Raw genomic sequence first — 23,631 nt, 5'->3', positions numbered from 1 at the left:
TCAAGATTCTGTTGCAATCTTATATAACCTTCTTCAGTATGCCACCAACCTTGGTGTCATCTGAAAACTTATTAACCATGCCTCCTACATTCTCATCCAAATCAATAATATATATCACAAATAACTGGACCCAACACCGATCCCTGAGGCACACCGCTGGTCACAGGCCTCCAGTTTGAAAAACAACCTTCCCCAACCACCGTTTGACTTTGGTCGCCAATTTTGTATCCAATTGGCTACCTCGCCCTGGATTCCGAGAGATTTAACCTTTTGCAACAACCTACCATGCGATAACCTGTCAAAGGCCTTGCTAAAGTCCATGTAGACAATGTTGACCACACTGCCCTCATCTACCTTCTTGGTTACCCCTTCAAAAAACTCAATCAAATTCGTGAGACATGACTTTCCCCTTACAAAGCCATGCTGACTTTCCCTAATTAGCCCTTGCCTGTCTAAATGCCTGTAGATCCTGTCCCTCAGAATACCTTTTAACAACTTACCCTCTACAGAGGTAAAACTCACCAGTCGGTAGTTCCCGGGCTTATCCCTACAGCCCTCCTTAAACAAGAGCACATTTGCTACCCTCCAATCTTCAGGCACCTCTCCTGTGGCTGTCGATTTAAATATCTCAGCTAGGGGACTGGCAATTTCTTCCCTAGCCTCCCACAACATCCTGGGATATATTTCAGCAGGTCCCAGGGATTTGTCTATCTTGATACGCTTTAATACCTCCTTCTCTGTAATATGTACACGCAAGACATCACTTTTTATTTCCCCAATTTTGCTAACATTCATGCCTTTCTCCAGTATCCTTAAGAGGCCCTACCCTCTCCCTAGTTACTCTTTTGCCCTTTATGTATCTGTAAAATCTCTTTGGATTTTCCTTTGCCTTATCTGCCAAGACAATCTCATGTCCCACTTTTGCCCCCAAGTTCTCTCTCAACTCTACTCCGACAAGCCCTATACTCGTCAAGGGATCCACATGATCCCAGCTGCCTATGCATGTCCTTTTTCTTCCTTTTGACCATGGCCTCAATTTCCTGAGTCATCCAGGGTTCCCTACTTCTACCAGCCTTGCTCTTCACTCTTACGAGGAATGTGCTCACCCTGAACCCTAGTTAAGACACTTTTCAAAGACTCCCACTTACCAGCTGCCCCCTTGCCTGTAAACAGGCTCCCCCAATCAACTTTTGAAAGTTCCCACCGAACACCATCAAAATTGGTCTTGCCCCAATTTAGAATTTTAACTTTTGGACCAGAACTATCATTATCCATAGCTATCTTAAAACTATGGCAGGGCTCCCAAATTAGCACTCCTCCCCTGGGTGTTCACTGAGAATACCTCACTTTTATCACATTCAATTTGTACCCAGAAAAGAGGTCAAGCTTCCCTAACATGTGCTTCCCTAACATGTCCATTATTTTCTCCATACACTCCAATGCGATCCGAGACATATAACAGCAGATCATCTATGTACAATGACACTCTATGCTCCCTACCTCCTCTTTCAATGCCCTTCCACTCTCGATGCCCGGAACGCAATAGCCAACACAAACAGCAACGGGGACAGCGGGCATCCCTGTCTCATGCTCCTATGCAGCCAAAAATATCCCGAGCTCATCACGTTCATTCTGACACTTGCCGTGGGGACAGCATACAGCAATGGCACCAACGAAATGAACGTTGGCCCAAACCCAAACAGCCCCAGGATCTCAAATAAGTACCTCCATTTCATCCGTTCCCAAAAAGGCTTCTGCGCGATCATTGAAATAGTAACTACCGCCGCATTTCCCCTGGAGAGAGTCATCACCAGAATCGACAGTCGCCTAATGTTGTTCGACAACTGCCACCGCTTAACAAAACCAGTCTGATCCTCCGGCACACACCACTCTAGCTGCCTTGCCAATACCTTAGCCAGCAAGTTCACAACAAGAGTTTAACAGAAAGATTGGCTTGTACAACCACATTTCACTGGGTCCTTATCCTTTCTTGGGATCAAAGAGATTGATGCCTGAGCCAGCGTAGCTGGCAGCTTCCCCCGTGCCAATGAATCATTACACATCCCCAGCAGATGGGGCACCAACACTGCCAAAAATTGTTCATGATATTCCACCGGAAAGCCATCCGGCCCCGTTTCCTTCCCGACTGCATCAACCCAATGGACACCATTATCTATCTCCTGAAGTCACAGCAGTGCCTCCAATCCATGTCCCTTCCCCCTCTCCACCTCCGGAAATACCATCCCATCGAAAAAGTGCCCATCTCCGCATCCTCCCCTCAGGTCTTGGACCTATACAGTCCCCAGTAAAAGACCTTGAATAAGACATAGGAGCAGAATTAGGCATTCAGCCCATCGAGTCTGCTCTGCCATTCACTCTGAATGATATTTTTCTCATCCCCATTCTCCTGTCTTCTCCGGCATCATCAATCCTCCTACCCCATCCCTCACCTGCGCTATCTCCCGCATGGCCGCCTGTCGCCTCAATTGATGGGACAGCAGATGGCTGGCCTTCTCCCCATACTCATAAAACACTCCCCTTGAGACACGGAGCTGACCCCCCCATTCCCTGCCGTCACTAGATCAAACTTCCCTTGTAGCTTCTTCCTCTTTGCTAACAACTCTCTAGTCGGGGGTCACTGAGTACAGCCGGTCCACTTCCACGATGGCATCCACCAACCTCTATCCGCCCTCTCAACCTTGTCTCGGTGGACCTTATAGTATATAATCTCCTCCACTGCCTTCAATGCCTCCCAAAATGGTCTGAAATCGCAATCGCTGCATATTCCGCCCGCACAATCCCTGGGAGTATTGATTTCCCCACCACGAAAAAATCTCTGCACATGGGATAAGGAGGAAAACTCTCTCTCCTAGATGCCTAAACCTCCATCAATCCACTCCCCTCCCCCCACCCCATCTGATCCATGAATATCCACAGCTCCTTTGCCTTCCCAACCTGGCCAATGACTTAGGGCTCAATCTATCCATCATGGGATCTAACCTGCAGTTGAAATCGTCCACGTTATCAATTGATGCAAATCCAGGTCTGGGATGGACACCAATGTCTTCCTAACAAATTCCGCACATGGGCACATAGAAGTTCACGAGAACAACCTGCGACCCCCTCACCATCACGTCCCGCCCTCCCAGGTCCCACACCTCACTGGCCACCACAATTGCCACACTTTTGTTAAACAAAATCATGACCCCTCTCGACTTAGAAGCAAAACCTCGAGTGGAACGTCTGCCCCATCCATCCCTTTCTTAGCCTTGTCTGGTCCTTCCCCTACAGATGTGTCTCCTGCAGGAAAACCACATCCACCTTTACGCTTTACAAGTGTGCGAATACCCAAGACCATTTAATGAGCCATTTTAACCCCTGCACATTCCACGTCACTATCCTCACCGGGGGTTTCTGTACTCCGCACTCCCTCCCCCCCATAATGTCCTCCATCCCATCTTGACACAAAACTCTCCTTACCACCAGGCCCCCCTGTTGTCCGGGCCCACCCATAATGGATGATCCCTCCATTCTTGCCTGCACCTAGCCACAAAATCACCTGCGGCATCTGCCACGCTCCCCCACCCCCGTATCCCGTCCTTTCTCTCCCCTTAGCACCATCCTTTCAACCAATTCCCTCCTACCTCCCATCTCTTACCTAACTGCTTCCTCCACCCCCACACTGCTCCCGTTTACTAGTATCCCTGCTAGCATGGGAACGCCCACCTGAAGATCTACACAAAGAATCCCAACCCATAATGCCGAAACCCCCCCCCCCCACTCTGCCTCCCCCACCGTCCTTCGGAAAGCCCCTGCCCAGGCACCCCTGCCTCCCCACCAGAACTTGTTCCACCACCCCCCCCCCCCCCCCCCCACTCTCCAGCAGGAGAAAGGAGCCTTGACTCTGAACCATCCCCCCATTGACCATAACAAAAGACAAGCATGAGCAAAAACAAAACATTAACAAACTTTAAACATACATATCAAAATCAAATATTCCACCCATTGGAACTTCCCCAACCAATGTTCCTTGAAAAATTCATTCACCTCCACTGGCATCATGAAATATTGTTCTTTGCCCTTGAAAGTCACCCAAAGTTTGACTGGACCTTTCTCCAAAAGAGTGCCACCTTGACCCTGTTAAAACCCGCCCAATGCTTGGCCAGGTCAGCCCCAATGTCCTGGTAGATCCGAATCCGCTGACCCTCCCAATTAGTCTCGTGTCAACATCGGCCACTTCAGAATCCTCTCCTTTTCTTGAAACTTATGCATCCAGATGATCAGCACCTGCGGTGGTTCCCCAGCTCTCAGCCTCTTTCGAAGCGCGGTGGGCCCAATCCACGTCCGGCGGTTTCTCTATGAACCTTTCCTCGGCCAGTTTCGCGAACATCCTAGACTCCTCCACCCCCTCTGGAAGTCCCACAAATCCTAAGTTCTTCAAAGAACAAAGAAATGTACAGCACAGGAACAGGCCCTTCGGCCCTCCAAGCCCGTGCCGACCATGCTGCCCGACTAAAATACAATCTTCTACACTTCCTGGGTCCATATCCCTCTATTCCCATCCTATTCATGTATTTGTCAAGATGCCCCTTAAATGTCACTATCGTCCCTGCTTCCACCACCTCCTCCGGTAGCGAGTTCCAGGCACCCACTACCCTCTGTGTAAAAAACTTGCCTCGTACATCTACTCTAAACCTTGCCCCTCTCACCTTAAACCTATGCCCCCGAGTAATTGACCCCTCTACCCTGGGGAAAAGCCTCTGACTATCCACTCTGTCTATGCCCCTCATAATTTTGTAGACCTCTATCAGGTCACCCCTCAACCTCTGTCATTCCAGTGAGAACAAACCGAGTTTATTCAACCGCTCCTCATAGCTAATGCCCTCCATACCAGGCAACATCCTGGTAAATCTCTTCTGCACCCTCTGTAAAGCCTCCACATCCTTCTGGTAGTGTGGCGACCAGAATTGAAGACTATAATCCAAGTGTAGCCTAACTAAGGTTCTGTACAGCCGCTACATGACTTGCCAATTTTTATACTCAATGCCCCGGCCAATGAAGGCAAGCATGCCGTATGCCTTCTTGACTACCTTCTCCACCTGTGTTGCCCCTTTCAGTGACCTGTGGACCTGTACTCCTAGATCTCTCTGACTTTCAATACTCTTGAGGGTTCTACCATTCACTGTATATTCCCTACCTGCATTAGACCTTCCAAAATGCATTACCTCACATTTGTCCGGATTAAACTCCACCTGTCATCTTTCCGCCCAAGTCTCCAAACAATCTAAATCCTGCTGTATCCTCTGACAGTCCTCATCGCTATCCACAATTCCACTAACCTTTGTGTCATCTGCAAACTTACTAATCAGACCAGTTACATTTTTCTCCAAATCATTTATATATAACACAAACAGCAAAGGTCCCAGCACTGATCCCTGCGGAACGCCACTGGTCACAGCCCTCCAATTAGAAAAGCATCCTTCCATTGCTACTCTCTGCCTTCTATGACCTAGCCAGTGTGGTCCCCTGATCCCGTGTGACTTCACCTTTTGTACTAGTCTACCATGAGGGACCTTGTCAAAGGCCTTACTGAAGTCCATATAGACAACATCCACTGCCCTACCTGCATCAATCATCTTTGTGACCTCCTCGAAAAACTCTATCAAGTTAGTGAGACACGACCTCCCGTTCACAAAACCATGCTGCCTCTCACTAATACGTCCATTTGCTTCCAAATGGGAGTAGATCCTGTCTCGAAGAATTCTCTCCAGTAATTTCCCTACCACTGGCGTAAGGCTCACCGGCCTGTAGTCCCTGGATTATCCTTGCTACCCTTCTTAAACAAAGGAACAACATTGGCTATTCTCCAGTCCTCCGGGACATCACCTGAAGACAGTAAGGATCCAAAGATTTCTGTCAAGGCCTCAGCAATTTCCTCTCTAGCCTCCTTCAGTATTCTGGGATAGATCCCATCAGGCCCTGGGGACTTAACTACCTTAATATTCCCCAATACCAGGTCCAGTACAGCCCCTTCCCTAGTTTGACTGTCTACATATTGTTTTAAGAAGCCTTCCTGGATGCTCCTTGCAAACTCTGCCCCGTCTAAGCCCCTGGCACTAAGTGAGTCCTAGTCAATATTGGGGAAGTTGAAGTATCCCATCACCACAACCCTGTTGTTTTTACTCTTTTCCAAAATCTGTCTACCTATCTGCTCCTCTATCTCCCGCTGGCTGTTGGGAGGCCTGTAGTAAACCCCCAACATTGTGACTGCACCCGTCTTATTCCTGATCTCTACCCATACAGCCTCACTGCCCTCTGAGGTGTCCTCCCGTAGTACAGCTGTGATATCCTCCCTAACCAGTAGCGCAACTCCGCCACCCCTTTTACATCCCCCTCTATCCTGCCTGAAACATCTAAATCCTGGAACATTTAGCTGCCAATCCTGTCCTTCCCTCAACCAGGTCTCTGTAATGGCAACAACATCATAGTTCCAAGTACTAATCCAAGCTCTAAGTTCATATGCCTTACCCGTAATACTTCTTGCATTAAAACATATGCACTTCAGGCCACCAGACCCGCTGTGTTCAGCAACTTCTCCCTGTCTGCTCTGCCTCAGAGCCACACTGTCCCTATTCCCTAGTTCTCCCTCAGTGCTCTCACCTTCTGACCTATTGCTCCCGTGCCCACCCCCCTGCCATACTAGTTTAAACCCTCCCATGTGACACTAGCAAACCTCGTGGCCAGGATATTTATGCCTCTCCAGTTTAGATGCAACCCGTCCTTATATAGGTCACACCTGCCCCGGAAGAGCTCCAGATAATGGAAACCCTCCTACACCAGCTGTTTAGCCATGTGTTTAGCCTTAATCAGACTGGACTGATTCTCCTGATCGTCCAACTTCGCCTTCAAAACCTTGCAGGCTTCTCCCAGCATTGCCACCTCTGCCTCCAATGACATGATCCAGTCACTGTCATCAGATACCGCCCTTTCCACCTCATGGATCATCGCACCTTGTGACTCCAAATATTTCTCCACCCATTCCAAAGTCTCGCGAAGAGAGGCAACTGCTCCCTCAATTGCCTTGGACCAGTTCTCTTGCCGATGGTGCTTAAACGCTCCAGCGGTGAACTCCATCAACTGCTCCACAGGCAGTGGGAGAGGCGATGACGATGCTCTCGGCTCCGTCATGCTCTCAAGTTACTGCACCACGCAGATCCTCCTCCTCTTGAGCCAAGGCTTTACTCGACTTCTGCCGAGTGTTGTAACCCGTCGGCATTCAACTTTGGAGGAGAAATCAACTCCCTCAAATTATTTAACACTTTTTCCGGACACAGCGCCCATTACCGGGTAGAAAGGGCCAAAGCCTCCAAGCAGGAGTCACCTTGTGTGCGACTGATCAGCTCATAGCCACCTCCGTAAGTCCAATTTAAAAAAAATCATGACTACAGTTTTAGCTACTGCTTGAGGCCGGAGTGTGTAAAATCCTGCAGATTTTATCTGCCAGGTAAAAGCCTATCAGATGATTGATAGCAAAAGAGGCTACTCAAGATAACCTTTACTTTTCCTGTGTGAGACCTGGAGCGGCAGAATAAGGTTTGAACAGAAATGCAAAGAATTGATATTTTCATTTTTGTCAAAATATAAATTAAAGTATGCAATTACATTTCACCCAAATTATTATACTTTATTGTTCCTTCAAAATACATCCCTATTTGTTCAGTGTGTATTCCGACATGGGTGTGTATGTGCAAGAAGACTTGACATAAATGGTGGAAACACGCAGTACCCAGGGAGAGAGACACAGCATTCATAGAGAAAGAAGCAGTTAAACTTTCAGGTTGCTGACCATTTATCAGAAAATATTATGGATGTAAGTTTTAAACAAATAAACTAGTAGGAAAGGAGGAAGGGATACATAGAATAAAAGGAGGAGGTCTGTAAGAGGATGGAAGGCAGGATAGATTAAACGATAGAACAGATCATGCTGATGCATGGCAAAAGAAGATTCATTGACATGACAAAATTTTTTGAAATGTGACTGGAGGAGGTGCAAATGGCAATATAATCATTCCGAACAGCTATTATCCAAGAAAAATGTGAGCAATTATTATATGATCTGAAATTTGTGAACTGGATGTTGAGTCCAGAAGGGTATAAAATGCAAATTTGAAATGTGAGGTACTGTTGCTTGAGCTTATATTGAGCTATAGTGGAGGCAGCCAAGGACAAAGAACTGTGCATTTTAGTTCTAGATGTGGAATAATATTAAACTTACCTTGCAAAGTACAATTACACATATAGCCAATGTCGAAAACCCCAAGATCAGACTCAACGTGATAATTAGCATTGCTACTTTAAGTTTTGGTTTAAAATTATAAATTGCTTCCATGTTAACCTAGGGGATAAAAAGAGGAAAACTGAGTTAATGAGCAGGAAGATAGTCATTAATTCTGAAAGATTAGGCAGAAAATATACATGATCAGAACAATTATGAACTACAACTACTTGTATTTATAGAGTGCCTTTAACATAATAAAAAATCCCATGGTGTTTCACAGGAGCGTAACAAAATAGGATTTGACACAAGAAGTAGCTTTTAAGGAATGGTTTAAAGGAGTAAAGAGTTTAATGAGGGATTCCATAGCTTAGAGCTTGGTCATCTAAAGGCACATAGTAGAAATCAGAAATAGTCAGAGGTCAGAATTGAGGCCTGAAAGATCCCAAAATATTGTGGCATTGCAGGAGATTACAGAGATGGGAGGGTGAAGCTAGGGAGGGATTTTAAAACAAGGCTGAGAATTTTAAAATAGTGAATAATGAAAGTAACTTACACTTTTTATAGAGCCTCTCACAACCTTAATTTGTTGTGAAGCACTTCGGACATAATAAGTACTTCTTAAAAAAGCGATCAATTTCCATAGGAAATTCCATAGGGATTGCAACATGGTAAAATCCTGCTTTATATTTAAAAAGTACTTTCAAGCGATTAATTAAAGTGATTAATTTCCCAAGCAACCAGTGGAAATAAACTTATGGACAAAATTACACTTTTACAGTAACAAACAAATCAACATAGATCAAACATTAATTAACAGGCAGTCGATGCATCAAACTAAAGCAAAATAGAACTTTTGCATTAATTAAACAATTGAAATACATCTTACAAACCACTTTTACTTTATGCCACATTTCTGGCAGATATGTAGCATTAAATATTGTGGTAATACCAGGTATTGCAGTACCTGAGAGGTGAATGACCATTGGCTAGACCGAGGGGTCTACCATTGGATAATGTACATAGCCCCGCCCTGAGAGGCAGGGTATAAGAACCAATGCCGTCTCAGCAGCCTTCACTTTCTGTATCATCGCTGCTGGGTACAGTTCTAGCTGATTAAAGCCGATTAGATATGACTCCTCTTTGTCTTGAGAGTATTGATTGTGCATCAATTTAATCAGCTAGTACTTTTGAAGGATGGATCTCCGCATCAAGCCGGTGAGCCTTCAGCTCAGCCCCCTCGCAGAAAACTCCGCTGCTATTTTTAAGCATTGGCTGGCATGTTTTGAGAGCTACCTCGAAACGGCTGCCGACACCCCCACGGAAAGGCAGAAGATACACCTCCTACGCTCGCGGGTCAGCCCGGCGATCTACCCCCTGATCGAAGGGGCGGCGAACTATGCTGCAGCTCTGGAGCTGCTAGAAGGACATTACATCAGTCCACTGAACCAGGTCTACACCCGTCACCTGCTGGCAACGAGACGGCAGAGCCCAGATGAGACACTCGAAGACTTCTACCGGGCACTGATAGTGCTGGGCCGAAACTGCGGCTGCCCAGCAGTGATGGGGAACGAGCACACGGAACGTTTAATTCGGGACGCTTTCGTGGCAGCTATGGCTTCCCCCGACATCCGCCGAAGGCTCCTCGAAATGGACACACTGGGCCTCACTGAGGCACGGGCCCTGGCAGGGTCCATGGATGTTGCATACAAGAACGCATTCGCTTATGCCCCCGCGCGCATGGCGCCCCCCTGGGCTGCGTGTACCCCGCCATGGCAGCCCCCCAGACTTACCCGCTAACCCAGCTGACTTACCCGCTAACTCCGCAGGCCTGCGCAGCAAGACGGCCCGCTACCGCCGCCGGCCACGCTGCTTCTGCAGCCAGGCGAATCACCCGCACGCACGCTGCCCGGCCCGCACCGTCACCTGCAAAGGGTGCGGCAAGAAAGGCCACTTTCTGCCTGGCCCGCGGTATCCAGCTACTACCAACAGCCTTTCTTCCATGTCCCGGCTGTCCAAGGCCCACCGCAGCCATTCTTTCAGGTCCCGGCAGCCCAAGGCCCACCGCAGTCCCTTTTTCAGGTCCCGCCAGCCCAAGGCCCACCGCAGTCCTTTCTGCAGGCCCCGGCCGTCCAACGCCCACCGCAGCTTTTGTCTCTCCAGGCAGCGTGCGACTCGCAGCCGCGGCCATTTTGCCCCCCCGGCAACCATGCTGGATGGGTGGACGCCGCCATTTTGTCCCTCACCGCCGCCATCTTCGCAATCTCCGTCCCCGGACTCCATGTGCGACCCATGGCCGGCGCCATCTTGGATGGGGCCTCAAGCCCCCAGCACGGCTGACTACGCGCTGCCCGACCAGAACTCCTCCTTGCTGCAGCTGGCCTCCGTAACCCTGGATCAGAGTCGGCCCCGGACGCTAGCAAAGGCCACCACGACGATCGCCATCAACGGCCACGTGACGTTGTGCCTGATCGACTCCGGGAGCACGGAAAGCTTTGTCCACCCCGACACGGTAAGGCGCTGTTCTCTGGTCACCCATCCCGTCAAACAAAGGATCTCCCTGGCCTCCGGGTCACACGCAGTGCAGATAAAGGGGTTCTGCCTAGCGAACCTCACCGTCCAAGGCAGGGAATTCCGCAATTTCCACTTGTACGTGCTGCCGCACCTCTGCGCAGCCACCCTTCTCGGGCTGGATTTCCAGTGCCACCTACAAAGCCTGACTTTTAAATTTGGAGGCCCTATACCCCCCCTTACTGTCTGCGGCCTCGCAACCCTTAAGGTCGACCCGCCTTCCCTGTTTGCGAACCTCACCCCGCATTGAAAACCCGTCGCCACCAGGAGCAGACGGTACAGTGCCCAGGACCGGACCTTCATCAAGTCCGAGGTCCAAAGGCTGCTGAAGGAAGGGGTCATCGAAGCAAGCAACAGCCCCTGGAGGGCTCAAGTAGTGGTGGTAAAGACCGGGGAGAAACATAGGATGGTCGTCGACTATAGCCAGACCATCAACCGGTTTACGCAGCTGGACGCGTACCCTCTTCCCCGTATTGCCGACCTGGTGAACAGGATTGCGCAATACATGGTCTTCTCCACGGTGGATCTCAAGTCCGCCTACCACCAGCTACCCCTCCGTAATAGTGACCGCCAGTACACTGCCTTCGAAGCAGATGGGCGGCTCTACCACTTTTTAAGGGTTCCCTTTGGTGTCACGAACGGGGTCTCGGTCTTCCAGCGTGAGATGGACCGAATGGTTGACCGGTACGGCTTACGCACAACGTTCCCGTATCTCGATAACGTCCCCATCTGCAGCCATGACCAGAAGGACCACGACACCAACCTCCGAAAATTTTTGCGTGTTTAGCACCGACCGTCTAGCCATCCTAGGCTACGTAGTGCGAAATGGAGTCATAGGCCCTGACCCTGAACGCATGCGCCCCCTCATGGAGTTCCCCCTCCCTCACTGCCCCAAGGCCCTAAAGCGCTGCCTCCGCTTCTTTAGCTATTATGCACAATGGGTCCCTAATTACGCAGACAAGGCTCGACCACTGATCCAGTCCACAACATTCCCCCTGTCGACGGAGGCCCGCCAGGCCTTCTGCCGCATCAAAGCGGACATCGCAAAAGTCACGATGCGTGCCATCGACGAGTCCCTCCCCTTCCAGGTCGAGAACGACGTGTCCGACGTTGCTCTGGCAGCCACCCTCAACCAAGCGGGCAGGCCCGTGGCTTTCTTCTCCCGCACTCTCCATGCTTACGAAATTCGCCACTCCTCGGTCGAAAAGGAGGCCCAGGCCATAGTAGAGGCTGTGCGACACTGGAGGCATTACCTGGCCGGCAGGAGATTCATTCTCCTCATGGACCAACGGTCGGTGGCCTTCATGTTCGATAATGCACAGCGGGGCAAGATAAAAAACGACAAGATCTTGCGGTGGAGGATCGAACTCTCCACCTACAATTACGAGATCTTGTACCGTCCCGGGAAGCTGAACGAGCCTCCTGATGCCCTGTCCCGCGGCACTTGTGCCACCGAGGACCTCTGCCACCCGGGGGTCACTCGGTTCTTCCATTTCGTTAAGACCCAAAACCTGCCTTACTCCATCGAGGAGGTCAGGACAGTCACCAGGGACTGCCAAATCTGCGCGGAGTGCAAACCGCACTTCTACCGACCAGAGAGGGCACATCTGATAAAGGATTCCCGTTCCTTTGAACGCCTCAGCATGGATTTCAAAGGCCCCCTCCCCTCCACCGACCGCAACACGTACTTCCTGAACGTGATTGACGAGTACTCCCAGTTCCCTTTCGCCATCCCCTGCCCGGACATGACCACAACCACCGTCATCAAGGCCCTCCAAAGTATTTTTACACTGTTCGGTTTCCCCGCATACATCCACAGTGATAGGGGGTCTTCTTTTATAAGCGACGAACTGTGTCAGTTCCTGCTTAGCAAAGGCATCGCCTCGAGCAGGACGACCAGTTACAACCCCGGGGAAACGGGCAGGTAGAAAGGGAGAACGGAACGGTCTGGAAGACCGTCCTGCTGGCCCTTCGGTCCAGGAATCTCCCAGTCTCCCTCTGGCAAGAGGTCCTCCCAGTGGCCCTTCAGTCCATTCGCTCGCTGCTATGTACTACCACAAACCAGACACCTCATGAACGTCTCCTTGTTCTCCCCAGGAAGTCCTCCTCTGGGACCTCGCTCCCCACCTGGCTAGCGACACCCGGACCCGTCCTGCTGCGGAAACATGTGAGGGCGCACAAGTCGGACCCGTTGGTCGAGAGGGTCCACCTGCTGCATGCCAACCCCCAGTACGCCTACATAGCGTTCCCCGACGGCCGCCAAGACACGGTCTCCATTCGGGACCTGGCACCCGCCGGAGCCCCACGCGCGCCCGCACCATTGCCCCCCCCCCCCCCGCAGCACCTGACCGGAGGGTCAGTATTGCCGCCGGAGCCCCTACCCAGCGCCGAACAGGCACCGACGCCCCCTACAGGCACCCCTCCCCCCTGCCCACTTTCTGCCCCAACAGCGTCACCTATGGGTGACGAAGCTGCCTGGGAGGAAGACACCGCGTTCCCGGAGTCACAACCGCCAGGGCCCCCACCATTGGATAATGTACATAGCCCCGTCCTGAGAGGCGGGGTATAAGAACCGATGCCGTCCCAGCAGCCTTCACTTTCTGTATCATCGCTGCTGGGTACAGTTCTAGCTGATTAAAGCCGATTAGATATGACTCCTCTTTGTCTCGAGAGTATTGATTGTGCATCAAATATACAAGCCTGAAGTTACTACCAGTTCTCCAGCAAGGGTTTGCATTTCCCACCAGGTCGAAACTTCAGCGACCTTCGACAATCGTTCCACTCTGCCGTATTTTTTGGATCCAATTACAACCAGCCCAAGGCACACTTCAACAAATCTCTCTCCCTCAGGTCACAGTAGTCCTATCCAAAATTTTAAACATTGCTCAGTCCAATCCCTTTTTAAACTGATCAGTCGACTCTGGTAAAACTGTCTTCTGCAGTGAGAGCATTATTTCTCCCTCCTATTGTGCTATTACTTTAATGTAATTACTTTACTTCACTGTTCTGATTATCACTAAATATGTATATAGTTAAAATACATCATCGCCACAAAAAGTGATGCAAGACAACATGTGATACAGCAGTTGAAGTAATGCCGATCCCTTGGTAGCACATGTATGTACAGCTCTCCTGTAGCCCTGCATCTAGTGTTTTGTTCAACTGTAACTGTCAAGTGTTTGTTACCATTCACTATGGTGTGATTGTTAAGTTTATGGCAGCAGTGCACATTTGAATATCGCATAAAAGATTTGATGGCAGCAGTCTAGGTCAAAGCACAGAGGCATTATAATTCACTTCAGTGGCGGAGATCACAAAATGGTGGCATCGAGAAGCCAATAAAAGTTGGGGTAACACGAACAGTCAGCTGGAAAAACAGCAATGATGCATTTTAGACACAGTTCAGAGGATGAAGCACTCTTGAAGATCAGTAATCAAGTAAGTGAATAACTGAAAGGGAAGTGTACTGGATCTATAGCCAGAAAAAAAATGTCTAGTAGGATCGGGGGGCCATGAGTTGCAATGCTGTCGGGGTGTCTTCCCTGCCAGAAGGGCTACACTACTGTTGGCATTGCGGAGGCACAGCAGATCTCCAACATTATTTTTCATCGAGGAGAACTCAGTTTAAAGAAAAGTTAGGAATCCTTAAAAAGCAGGGACTATTAACGCAATGACTACAAAGTATCCTGTGATGAATCAGAAGGTCCCAGACATTCTCTCCAAACTGAAACTTTCTCACCAAACTTATGGAGTTTATTTTTTGCATCTGTCTGTCGCTGAACCTGGCAAGCAGGCAATTAAAATTAAAAATAGCAATTGGCAATGAAGGATTCCTTTGCATTAGTACATCAGGACTCTGATGAAGATAAAGAAAACCCTTAGAAACTCTGGACTGCGCTGGAAGATCAACTCGAAAGTTGAAGTAAATCTCAGAATCCATCAATAGGAATGAATGGTATTCAGGCGCCAACCCAGAGAATAGACTGACTAATTTGAGAGTTATTGTTGCTGAAGGGCAGAGAATGATTTCTCAGAGGCAAAACTGTCAGAAAGAATCACGGAGTTCATTATTGCTTCAACCCCAGTCGAAAAGTTCCAGAAGAACCTGTTGAAGAATATCATCACACGACTCAAGGATGTTAGGAGATATGAATTTGAAAAGTTGGATATGTGGAGGTAGGCAACATCCACGAGCGTTGGGAATAGCAACAACTATTGGTGAAGTAGCCAAGAACCAGAAAGGCATGTGGGAAATGCAGTCTTATACACTGACTTTGGGTAGAATTCCAACTTGTGTTTTTCCAATAACCACTCCCCTCCCCCTGTAATCATCGTTTTGTTCTGTTGCGTGATCCCACTCAATGCCACTGCTGATTGGTTGCATTGGAGACTTCCAAAACAAATGTCATTGGCCGAGTACCGTCAATCGGGACTGTCAACATGCCAGATTGGCTGCTTTAGACACCGCCAGAACAGCAGCAATAAGAGGCCAAGTAGTATGTGCCAGATTTCCCAGTCCCTACATTCTTGCTTGTGAGGAGAGGTTTGTCTGATGTCAGTTGCTGACTTTTGTTGCTGCGGAGGCTGTTAATCAGCAGAGGACTGTGAAGACATTTTCTTCAGAATTGGAGCATGGTAGATGAGGTAAGGCAGGGCAGGAACAAGCATCTTGTGGAGGAGCCAACATCAAACTGATGTTGTGATTCTGAAGTCAAGACCCAGTTGCTCCGATTCTCTGCATGAAATCTACTGAAAAATATTTCATCAACGTGAAAGTCATGGAATTTTATTTTAATAGTCGTTTGGTCAAACAGAACTCGAGTATTGCTTTAAAAAAGGGGCAAACGCCATCCGTGTTGCCACTGCATAGTAGCAGCATGAAACGGCTAGCTTCACCTTTTGGTCAAGTTTTTGAAATACCTCACACCCTACCCTTCCAAGATAGCCCAAGGTATACTGCGTACCTTTCAGGGACTGAAAGTGGCGGCCTTAGGCCCATTCATGAGTTTGAGCGGCATACAGCGAGCAATGATCTGATCATGGTAGCCATTATCTCGTAGAATGACTGATGCATCCTATTCCAGCATCAAACTTGCACTGTGAGCGCTTGGACCCTATTTACAAAGTTGCTGATGAGGCCAATCTTGTAGCAAATGGAACTGTAGAAATCCCAATGCCACTTACAGGGTACTACCGTCAAACCAAAAAGATGTTCTGCTTATCACAAATGAGTAACGTGATAGACGAATTTCAGTGCCAGTGTGATGCTAGGCTAAGTCAGCCATAAGTCACAAAGACTGGAGGATCGTATCAAACAGTGCGTCCCTTTGGCTGTTCGTAACAGGCAAAGTATTGACTGACCAACCAGAGCATGCTTGCAAAAGTCAAAACATACCGTAGAACATAATATAGAACATAAAATGATTGGACAGGATTTACTAAACTATCCCCAGTGTGCTAAAAATTACACTGTCAACTAATTAAAAATTCTCAGTCAGGCTCGCAGTGTAGCTCACTTATGCATGCTAGAAGCTACATATATTAATACACAGGGCCCTGCGCTTTGCGGACAGAAAGGACATCTATAAACATTGCACCTTTTTCAAGAAAGGATTTCAGGGCAAGTTAGTAAACCACCCATGTGGTTTAGTGACACTTGAATAATGAATTTAAGGCCCAAGTGCTTCCACTTCCATTAGTGTTGGCCGGTTTTGGAGCAAAAAATATCACGAGAAGACCAAAGTTGCGCTTTACCCTGTCAGTGGCAGGCCGCATTTCCTGCAGTGCAAAGTAGGGAACCTCATTATAATATATTTGCATTTTGGGCAGCACGGTGATGCAGTGGTTAGCACTGCTGCCTCACAGCGCCGAGGTCCCAGGTTCGATCCCGGTCACAGTCCATGTGGAGTTTGCGTGGGTTTCGCCTCCACAACCCAAAGATGTGCAGGATAGGTGGATTGGCCACACTAAATTGCCCCTTAATTGGAAAAAATGAATTGGGTACTGTTGATGTACAAAATAATTAATAAATAATATATTTGCGTTTCATTATGTGATGAAGATGTGTGGGAGAACAAGTGGTGGTGTCCCTTGAGCTGGCAGTGAGTGAGATCCATGTGTATGTAAGGGATGTATGAGCTGAGAGTGATGAGAAGAGTGACTTACCTTGGCAGAAGTGAGGACATCATTCATCTTTTTGGAGCACTGGATAGATGTCCTGCAGGGTTTTGGCCCTCATAACCTCTACGATCACCACCCATGCTGGGTTGGTGACATTGCTGCTGTGGTTCCACTCTGAACATGGGTAGATTATGTCACGGCAGGCCTTAACAACATCATGGAGTCTCTCCAGGAAGGTGTCGGAGAATTTCGGGAGAGATTTCTCAGCAACCATCATTTCTCCAGACTGCGAAAATCCTTAATCTGACTTACAATGAGGATAAATGAGTGTTTATCACCGACCGTCTAGCCATTCTAGGCTAGGTAGTGCGAAGTGGAGTCATAGGCCCCGACCCCGAGCGCATGCGCCCCCTCATGGAGTTCCCCCTCCCTCACTGCCCCAAGGCCCTAAAGCGCTGCCTCGGATTCTTCAGCTATTATGCACAGTGAGTCCCCAATTACGAAGACAAGGCTCGACATCTGATCCAGTCCACACCCTGCCCCCTGTTGACGAAGGCCCGCCAGGCCTTCAGCCGCATCAAAGCAGACATTGCTAAAGCCACGATGCGCGCAATCGACGAGTCCCCTTCCAGGTCGAGAGCAATGCATCCGACGTAGCTCTGGCGGCCACCCTCAACCAAGCGGGCAGGCCTGTGGCTTTCTTCTCCTGTACCCTCCATGCTTCCGAAATTCGCCACTCCTCGGTCGAAAAAGGAGGCCCAGGCCATAGTTGAAGCTGTGCGGCACTGGAGGCATTACCTGGCCGGCAGGAGATTCACTCTCCTCACGGACCAACGGTCGGTTGCCTTCATGTTCAATAATGCACAGCGGGGCAAGATTAAGAACGACAAAAGTACCATCCGGGGAAGCTGAACGAGCCTCCTGATTCCCGGTCCCGCGGCACTTGTGCCACCGCACAAGTGGACCGCCTCTGATCCCTCCACGAGGACCTCTGCCACCCGGGGGTTACTCGTTTCTTTAATTTTATCAAGACCCGCAACCTGCCCTACTCCATCGAGGAGGTCAGGTCCGTCACCATGGACTGCCAAATCTGCGCGGAGTGCAAACCGCACTTCTACCAGCCAGAGAGGGCGCACCTGATACAGGCTTCCCGTCCCTTTGAACGCCTCAGCATGGATTTCAAAGATACCCTCCCCTCCACCGACCGCAACACGTACTTCCTGAATGTGATTGACGAGTACTCCCGGTTCCCATTCGCCATCCCCTGCCCAGACATGACCACAACCACCGTCATCAAGGCCCTCCAGGCTATCTTTACACTGTTCGGTTTCCCCGCATACATTCACAGTGATAGGGGGTCCTCCTTTATGAGTGACGAACTGCGTCAATTCCTGCTCAGCAAAGGCATTGCCTCGAGCAGGACGACCAGTTACAACCCCCGGGGAAACGGGCAGGTAGAGGGAGAACGGCACGGTCTGGAAGACCGTCCTGCTGGCCCTATGGTCCAGGAATCTCCCAGTCTCCCGCTGGCAGGAAGTCCCCCCGGTGGCCCTTCACTCCATCCGGTCGCTGCTCTGTACTACCACAAATTAGACACCTCATGAACGTCTCCTTGTTTTCCCCAGGAAGTCCTCCTCCGGGACCTCGCTCCCAACCTGGCTAGCGACACCCGGACCCATCCTGCTTCGGAAACATGCGAGGGCGCACAAGTCGGACCTGTCGGACCCGTTGGTCGAGAGGGTCCACCTGCTGCATGCCAACCCCCAGTACGCCTATGTAGCGTTCCCTGACGGCCGCCAAGCCACGGTCTCCCTTCGGGACCTGGCGCCCGCCGGAGCCCCACGCACACCCGCACCAGTGCCCCCATCCCCACCCTCCCCGCAGCACCTGACCGGAGGGTCAGTACTCCCACCGCCCCTGCCTAGGCCCGAACAAGCACCAACGCCCCCTCCAGGCGCCCTTCCCCCCGCCCCCCGCCCACTTTTCACCCCAACAGCGCTGCCTAGGGGTGACAAAGCTGCCTAGGAGGATGACACCACGTTCCTGGAGTCCCAACCACAGGGACCCCCATCAGGATCACCGCCGGAGCCCTGACGCTCCAGAAGGACGACCAGGCCACTCGATCGACTGATTGCTGCACCATGAACACTTCGCTATTACCCTCGACATCATGGCACCTCCGTACCTGGTCCTACCATGCGAAAGGCGACATTAACGCTGGCCATCACCCCGCCGGGCTCTTTTTTAACAGGGGGTGAATGTGGTAATACCAGGTATTGCGGTACCTGAGAGGTGGATGAACATTGCCTAGACCCAGGAGTCTACCATTGGCTGATGTACATAGATCCGCCCTGAGGGGCGGAATATAAGAACCGATGCCGTCCCAGCAGCCTTCACTTTCTGTATCGAAGCTGCTGGGGAACAGTTCTAGCAGATTAAAGCCTATTAGTTATGATTCACCTTGTCTCGAGACTAATTGATTGCGCATCAAAAGGTAAGGTAAAGTCATCATAGTCCCAGGTGACCATAGGTTGCTTTCCCGTTTGAGGGGACTGGTGGTGATTTAACCTGAGGATCACCACACCTCAGGCGAGGGGTAAGGTTGAGAAGGCGGGGACCAAGGGGCGGCACGGTGGTGCAGTAGTTAGCACTGCTGCTTCATGGCATCGAGGACCCAGGTTCGATCCCGGCCCCGAGTCATTGTGTGGAGTTTGCACATTCTCCCCGTGTTTGCTTGGGTTTCACCCACAACCCAAAGATGTGCAGGGAAAAAAAGGTGGGGCCTTCATGTTTATGTAATGTTTCTATTTAAGGAAAAGGGCAATGTTTTGCTTTTGTGTATGTAGTGCACTGTTCTATTAACACATCACTGAAAATGCATCTCGCTAAAAGAAAAATCATCAAGGTTAATCAAGCAATTCGGGCAGTGTATGTCTAACTCTCCTGTAACACGGTTATCACGTCGCCATTCATCATGGTATGATAGGTAATATTGTTTTAGAGGCTAATAACACAACACCCACCATTCCTCGCAGAACAATTGGGAGAGAGCCAATTCTTCTCCTGTCTGCATCCCTGCAGCAGTTAATCTTTGTTCTGTGACGTACTGTGAGAGGTGCTAAAACAGGCATTTGTTGCCTCAATAGGTTTCCATGAGTTTCTCTTTCCATGACAACCTGAAGTCATGTGGGAATTTTCCCAGCCTGAGGTATTTATCGGGAATTCAACATCCCCTTTGCAGAAATTTGCTTCACTTGGGGTTAAAAGGGACATTTTTAAACAAACTTGTCTTGTAAGGTTCAGCATTTAAGACCGGCTCCGAGGTCAGGAAACCAACATCGAGTCCATTTCTAGGTCCCGATCCCATCCCGGAGTGGAGGTGGGAAGTAGTCACATCCTGTGTGTTTTGAGAAGCCTGGAGGGCAAATTGGACAGCTAATTTGCAGGTGGGGGATGAAGGTGGGACTGCTGAGGTATGGCTCCAATTCAAAGGCAGTACAGCAGCCATTACTGAAGCAGCCATTAGAAAATGCAAGAACAAAGGAAACAAGGAGAGGCAGAAGCCTGATACCAGGGGCAGGGCTGTCCCTCGCTTCTCAGGTGCTGACCTCATAGTCCTCCTGGAGGCGGTGAGGAAGAGGAGGGACGTCCTCTTTCAAGATCGTGGAAGGCGGCGGCTACTCAGCCAAATAAAGCTGGCTGAAACAGTCAGCAGCAGGAGCGTAGTCCAGAGGAACTGAAACCAATGCCAAAAGAGGTTCAATTTATTTTGCCCTGGCAAAATAAGTGCAATGAAAGACTCCGATGACAGGCCTCTGAATATTCAATCTCCCGAATGAGAGAAGATTGGGTGCCCAGGTACTTAACAGTCCCTTTGCAAAGCTCCGAGCCCTAGTGCTGTTGAGGACCTGCAAGCACTGATACACACAGATTATATATGTGAACAAGCATTGGTCAGAGAGGTTAGCAAGGCCTTGTCCTCTTTTGATCTTGTGAAGGGCTTACTATGCCAGGCAGAGGGCTCTTACTGGAGCTTAATGCTTCAAGTTACCATCATCACTTTCAGGAAGGAGTGAGCCAAAGAAATCACTGGAAAGGCCCGCGGGATAATGTCGGGGAAGAAGAGACAGGCATACCTGAAGGACAGAGTGAAAGGTATAGCAAAAAGTGGATAAAGGCTGTGAAATGCACTCACCCCCATTCAACAGCCTGCCAAATCTCAGCCTCAGCACAGCAGAGGGTTCTGCTGTCCAAGGTTAGTTCTCACAAACTCCTATTCATGTCACCCATGGATTCTAACGTGGAGGACGACGACTGCCTGAGGCCTGTCACGGCACCTAGGCCACCACAGGAAACAGTCAGCAGGGGCTGGATTCTCCGCAACTTGACACAGAAGTCGCGACGGGGCGGAGAATCCAGTTTCCCGCATGAAATCAAGACCGGCGCCGGTTCAGCGATTCTCCGCTCCCCTGTAAAACGACATACCCAGGGAGTACGGCGCGCCAATTATCCACCACCGGAGACCTTTGCCTGAGGCCTGCCCCGCTATTCTTCGCCCCCGACCGACCGAATTCCCGATGGAGTGGACCACTCATGGTCCAGCTTTTCGGGATACTCGCGAGGCCGATCGGGGGCACTATTTGCGCGGTCCAGGTCCACGGTCTGAGTCCACCATGGAGCACGGCCTCTGACCCGGAAGTGGGGGAGCGCGAATCTGCAGCTGGAGCTGCGAGCTCCACGACATGCCTGCTAGCCCCCTGCAAGGCTGTGAATCTGGCCTTTTGATGCCAGTTTTTCTGGCATAACAGACCACAGTTTTCACAATGGCATGGGGACATAGTCCCTGAAACGGAGAATCCCCAGAGCCAGCACCATCACATCCTACAGGTATACACTCCATCAGTGCAGGCAGCTCATCGGTGACCTTGCATATGCTTAAATACGGTGGCATTGGGTGAAGAGTACAGCACTAGTGGACATGTGAAAGGCAGAGGCAGCTGTGGGTAGTCTCAGAGGATGGAGGACAGATACAGTCCTCCTCAGCTGGGCACAGATGCAGGGCCTCAAATGTCACACAAAAGGACCTCTACCTGGACTAACAGCAACAAATGAATACCTATATGTTAGAGCTTTCTTTTTTTAAATAAATTTAGAGTACCCAATTCATTTTTTCCAATTAAGGGGCAATTTAATGTGGCCAATCCACCTAGCCTGCACATCTTTGGGTTGTGGGGGCGAAACCCACGCAAACACGGGGAGAATATGCAAACTCCACACGGACAGTGACCCAGAACCGGGATCGAACCTGGGACCTCGGCGCCATGAGGCAACAGGGCTAACCCACTGCGCCACCGTGCTGTCCCCTTGTTAAAGCTTTCTGAAGCAGTGCAAGGTCTTGGACTGAAAAATGGAGCAGTCCATTCAGCTCATGGACAGCACCATGGTTCAGGGTTTGAACCCATGAACTCCTCCATCGAGAGAGTGACCGACTTCATAGAGAGCGCAGGTTCGGTTGGAGCAGCAATTGGATGCACTTAGGAGCATGCAGGTGGCGGAAAGCGTCATAGATTGCAGTTATATAAATGTGGTCACACCCAAGGTGCAGGTAGAGAAATGGGTGACCGCCAGAAAGGGCAGGCAGTCAGTGCAGGAATCCCCTGTGGTTGTCCCCCTCTCGAACAGGTATACCCCTTTGGATACTGTCGGGGGGGATAGCCTATCAGGGGAAAACAGCAGCAGCCAGAGCAGTGGCACCACGGCTGGCTCTGATGTTCAGAAGGGAGGGTCAAAGCGCAGAAGAGCAATAGTAATAGGGGACTCTATAGTCAGGGGCACAGATAGGCGCTTCTGTGGACGTGAAAGAGACTCCAGGATGGTATGTCGCCTCCCTGGTGCCAGGGTCCAGGATGAATCCGAACAGGTAGGGGGCATCCTGAAGGGGGAGGGCAAACAGGCAGAGGTCATTGTACATATTGGTACTAACGACATAGGCAGGAAGGGGCATGAGGTCCTGCAGCAGGCAGAAAGTTAAAAGACAGGACCTCTAGAGTTGTAATCTCGGGATTACTCCCTGTGCCACGTGCCAGTGAGGCTAGCAGCTAAACACGTGGCTAAACAGCTGGTGTAGGAGGGAGGGTTTCCATTATCTGGACCACTGGGAGCTCTTCCGGGGCAGGTGTGACCTATATAAGGACAGGTTGCATCCAAACTGGAGAGGCATAAATATCCTGGCCGCGAGGTTTGCTAGTGTCACACGGGAGGGTTTAAACTAGCATGGCAGGGGGATGGATGGGCACGGGGGCAATACGTCAGAAGGTGAGAGCATTGAGGGAGAACTAGGGAATAGGGACAGTGTGGCTCTCAGGCAGTGCAGACAGGGTGAAGTTGCTGAACACAGCGGGTCTGGTGGCCTGAAGTGCATATGTTTTAATGCAAGAAGTATTACGGTTAAGGCAGATGAACTTAGAGCTAGGATTAGTACTTGGAACTATGATGTTGTTGCCATTACAGAGACCTGGTTGAGGGAAGGGCAGGATTGGCAGCTAAACGTTCCAGGATTTAGATGTTTCAGGCAGGATAGAGGGGGATGTAAAAGGGGTGGCGGAGTTGCGCTACTGGTTAGGGAGGATATCAGAGCTGTACTACGGGAGGACACCTCAGAGGGC

General features: G+C 50.0%; 2 protein-coding genes across 3 annotated transcripts in view; one reads left to right on the top strand and one right to left on the bottom strand.

The window, feature by feature from the left end:
- Positions 1 to 8,249, top strand: part of cerkl (CERK like autophagy regulator) — a 252,536-nt gene extending 244,287 nt beyond the window's left edge. The window contains exon 15 of the mRNA XM_072477565.1: positions 6,920 to 8,249. The gene's annotated coding sequence lies outside the window, so the exon portion shown is untranslated. The remainder of the gene's footprint in view (positions 1 to 6,919) is intronic.
- itga4 (integrin alpha 4) overlaps positions 1 to 23,631 on the bottom strand; it is a 315,916-nt gene that overhangs the window by 2,866 nt on the left and 289,419 nt on the right. Inside the window, exon 27 of one of the 2 annotated variants that reach the window (XM_072477536.1) lies at positions 8,276 to 8,395. The exons of the other annotated variant lie outside the window; for it this stretch is intronic. Coding sequence (XP_072333637.1) covers positions 8,276 to 8,395 — 120 coding nt within the window. The remainder of the gene's footprint in view (positions 1 to 8,275; positions 8,396 to 23,631) is intronic. 2 annotated transcript variants of the gene reach the window in all.

The sequence above is a fragment of the Scyliorhinus torazame genome, chromosome 2 (genome assembly GCF_047496885.1).
Source record: "Scyliorhinus torazame isolate Kashiwa2021f chromosome 2, sScyTor2.1, whole genome shotgun sequence".
In the NCBI taxonomy this organism is placed as follows: Eukaryota; Metazoa; Chordata; class Chondrichthyes; order Carcharhiniformes; family Scyliorhinidae; genus Scyliorhinus; species Scyliorhinus torazame.
Note: the sequence above shows the minus strand (reverse complement) of the source record. Positions and strands in the feature narration are given on the sequence as shown.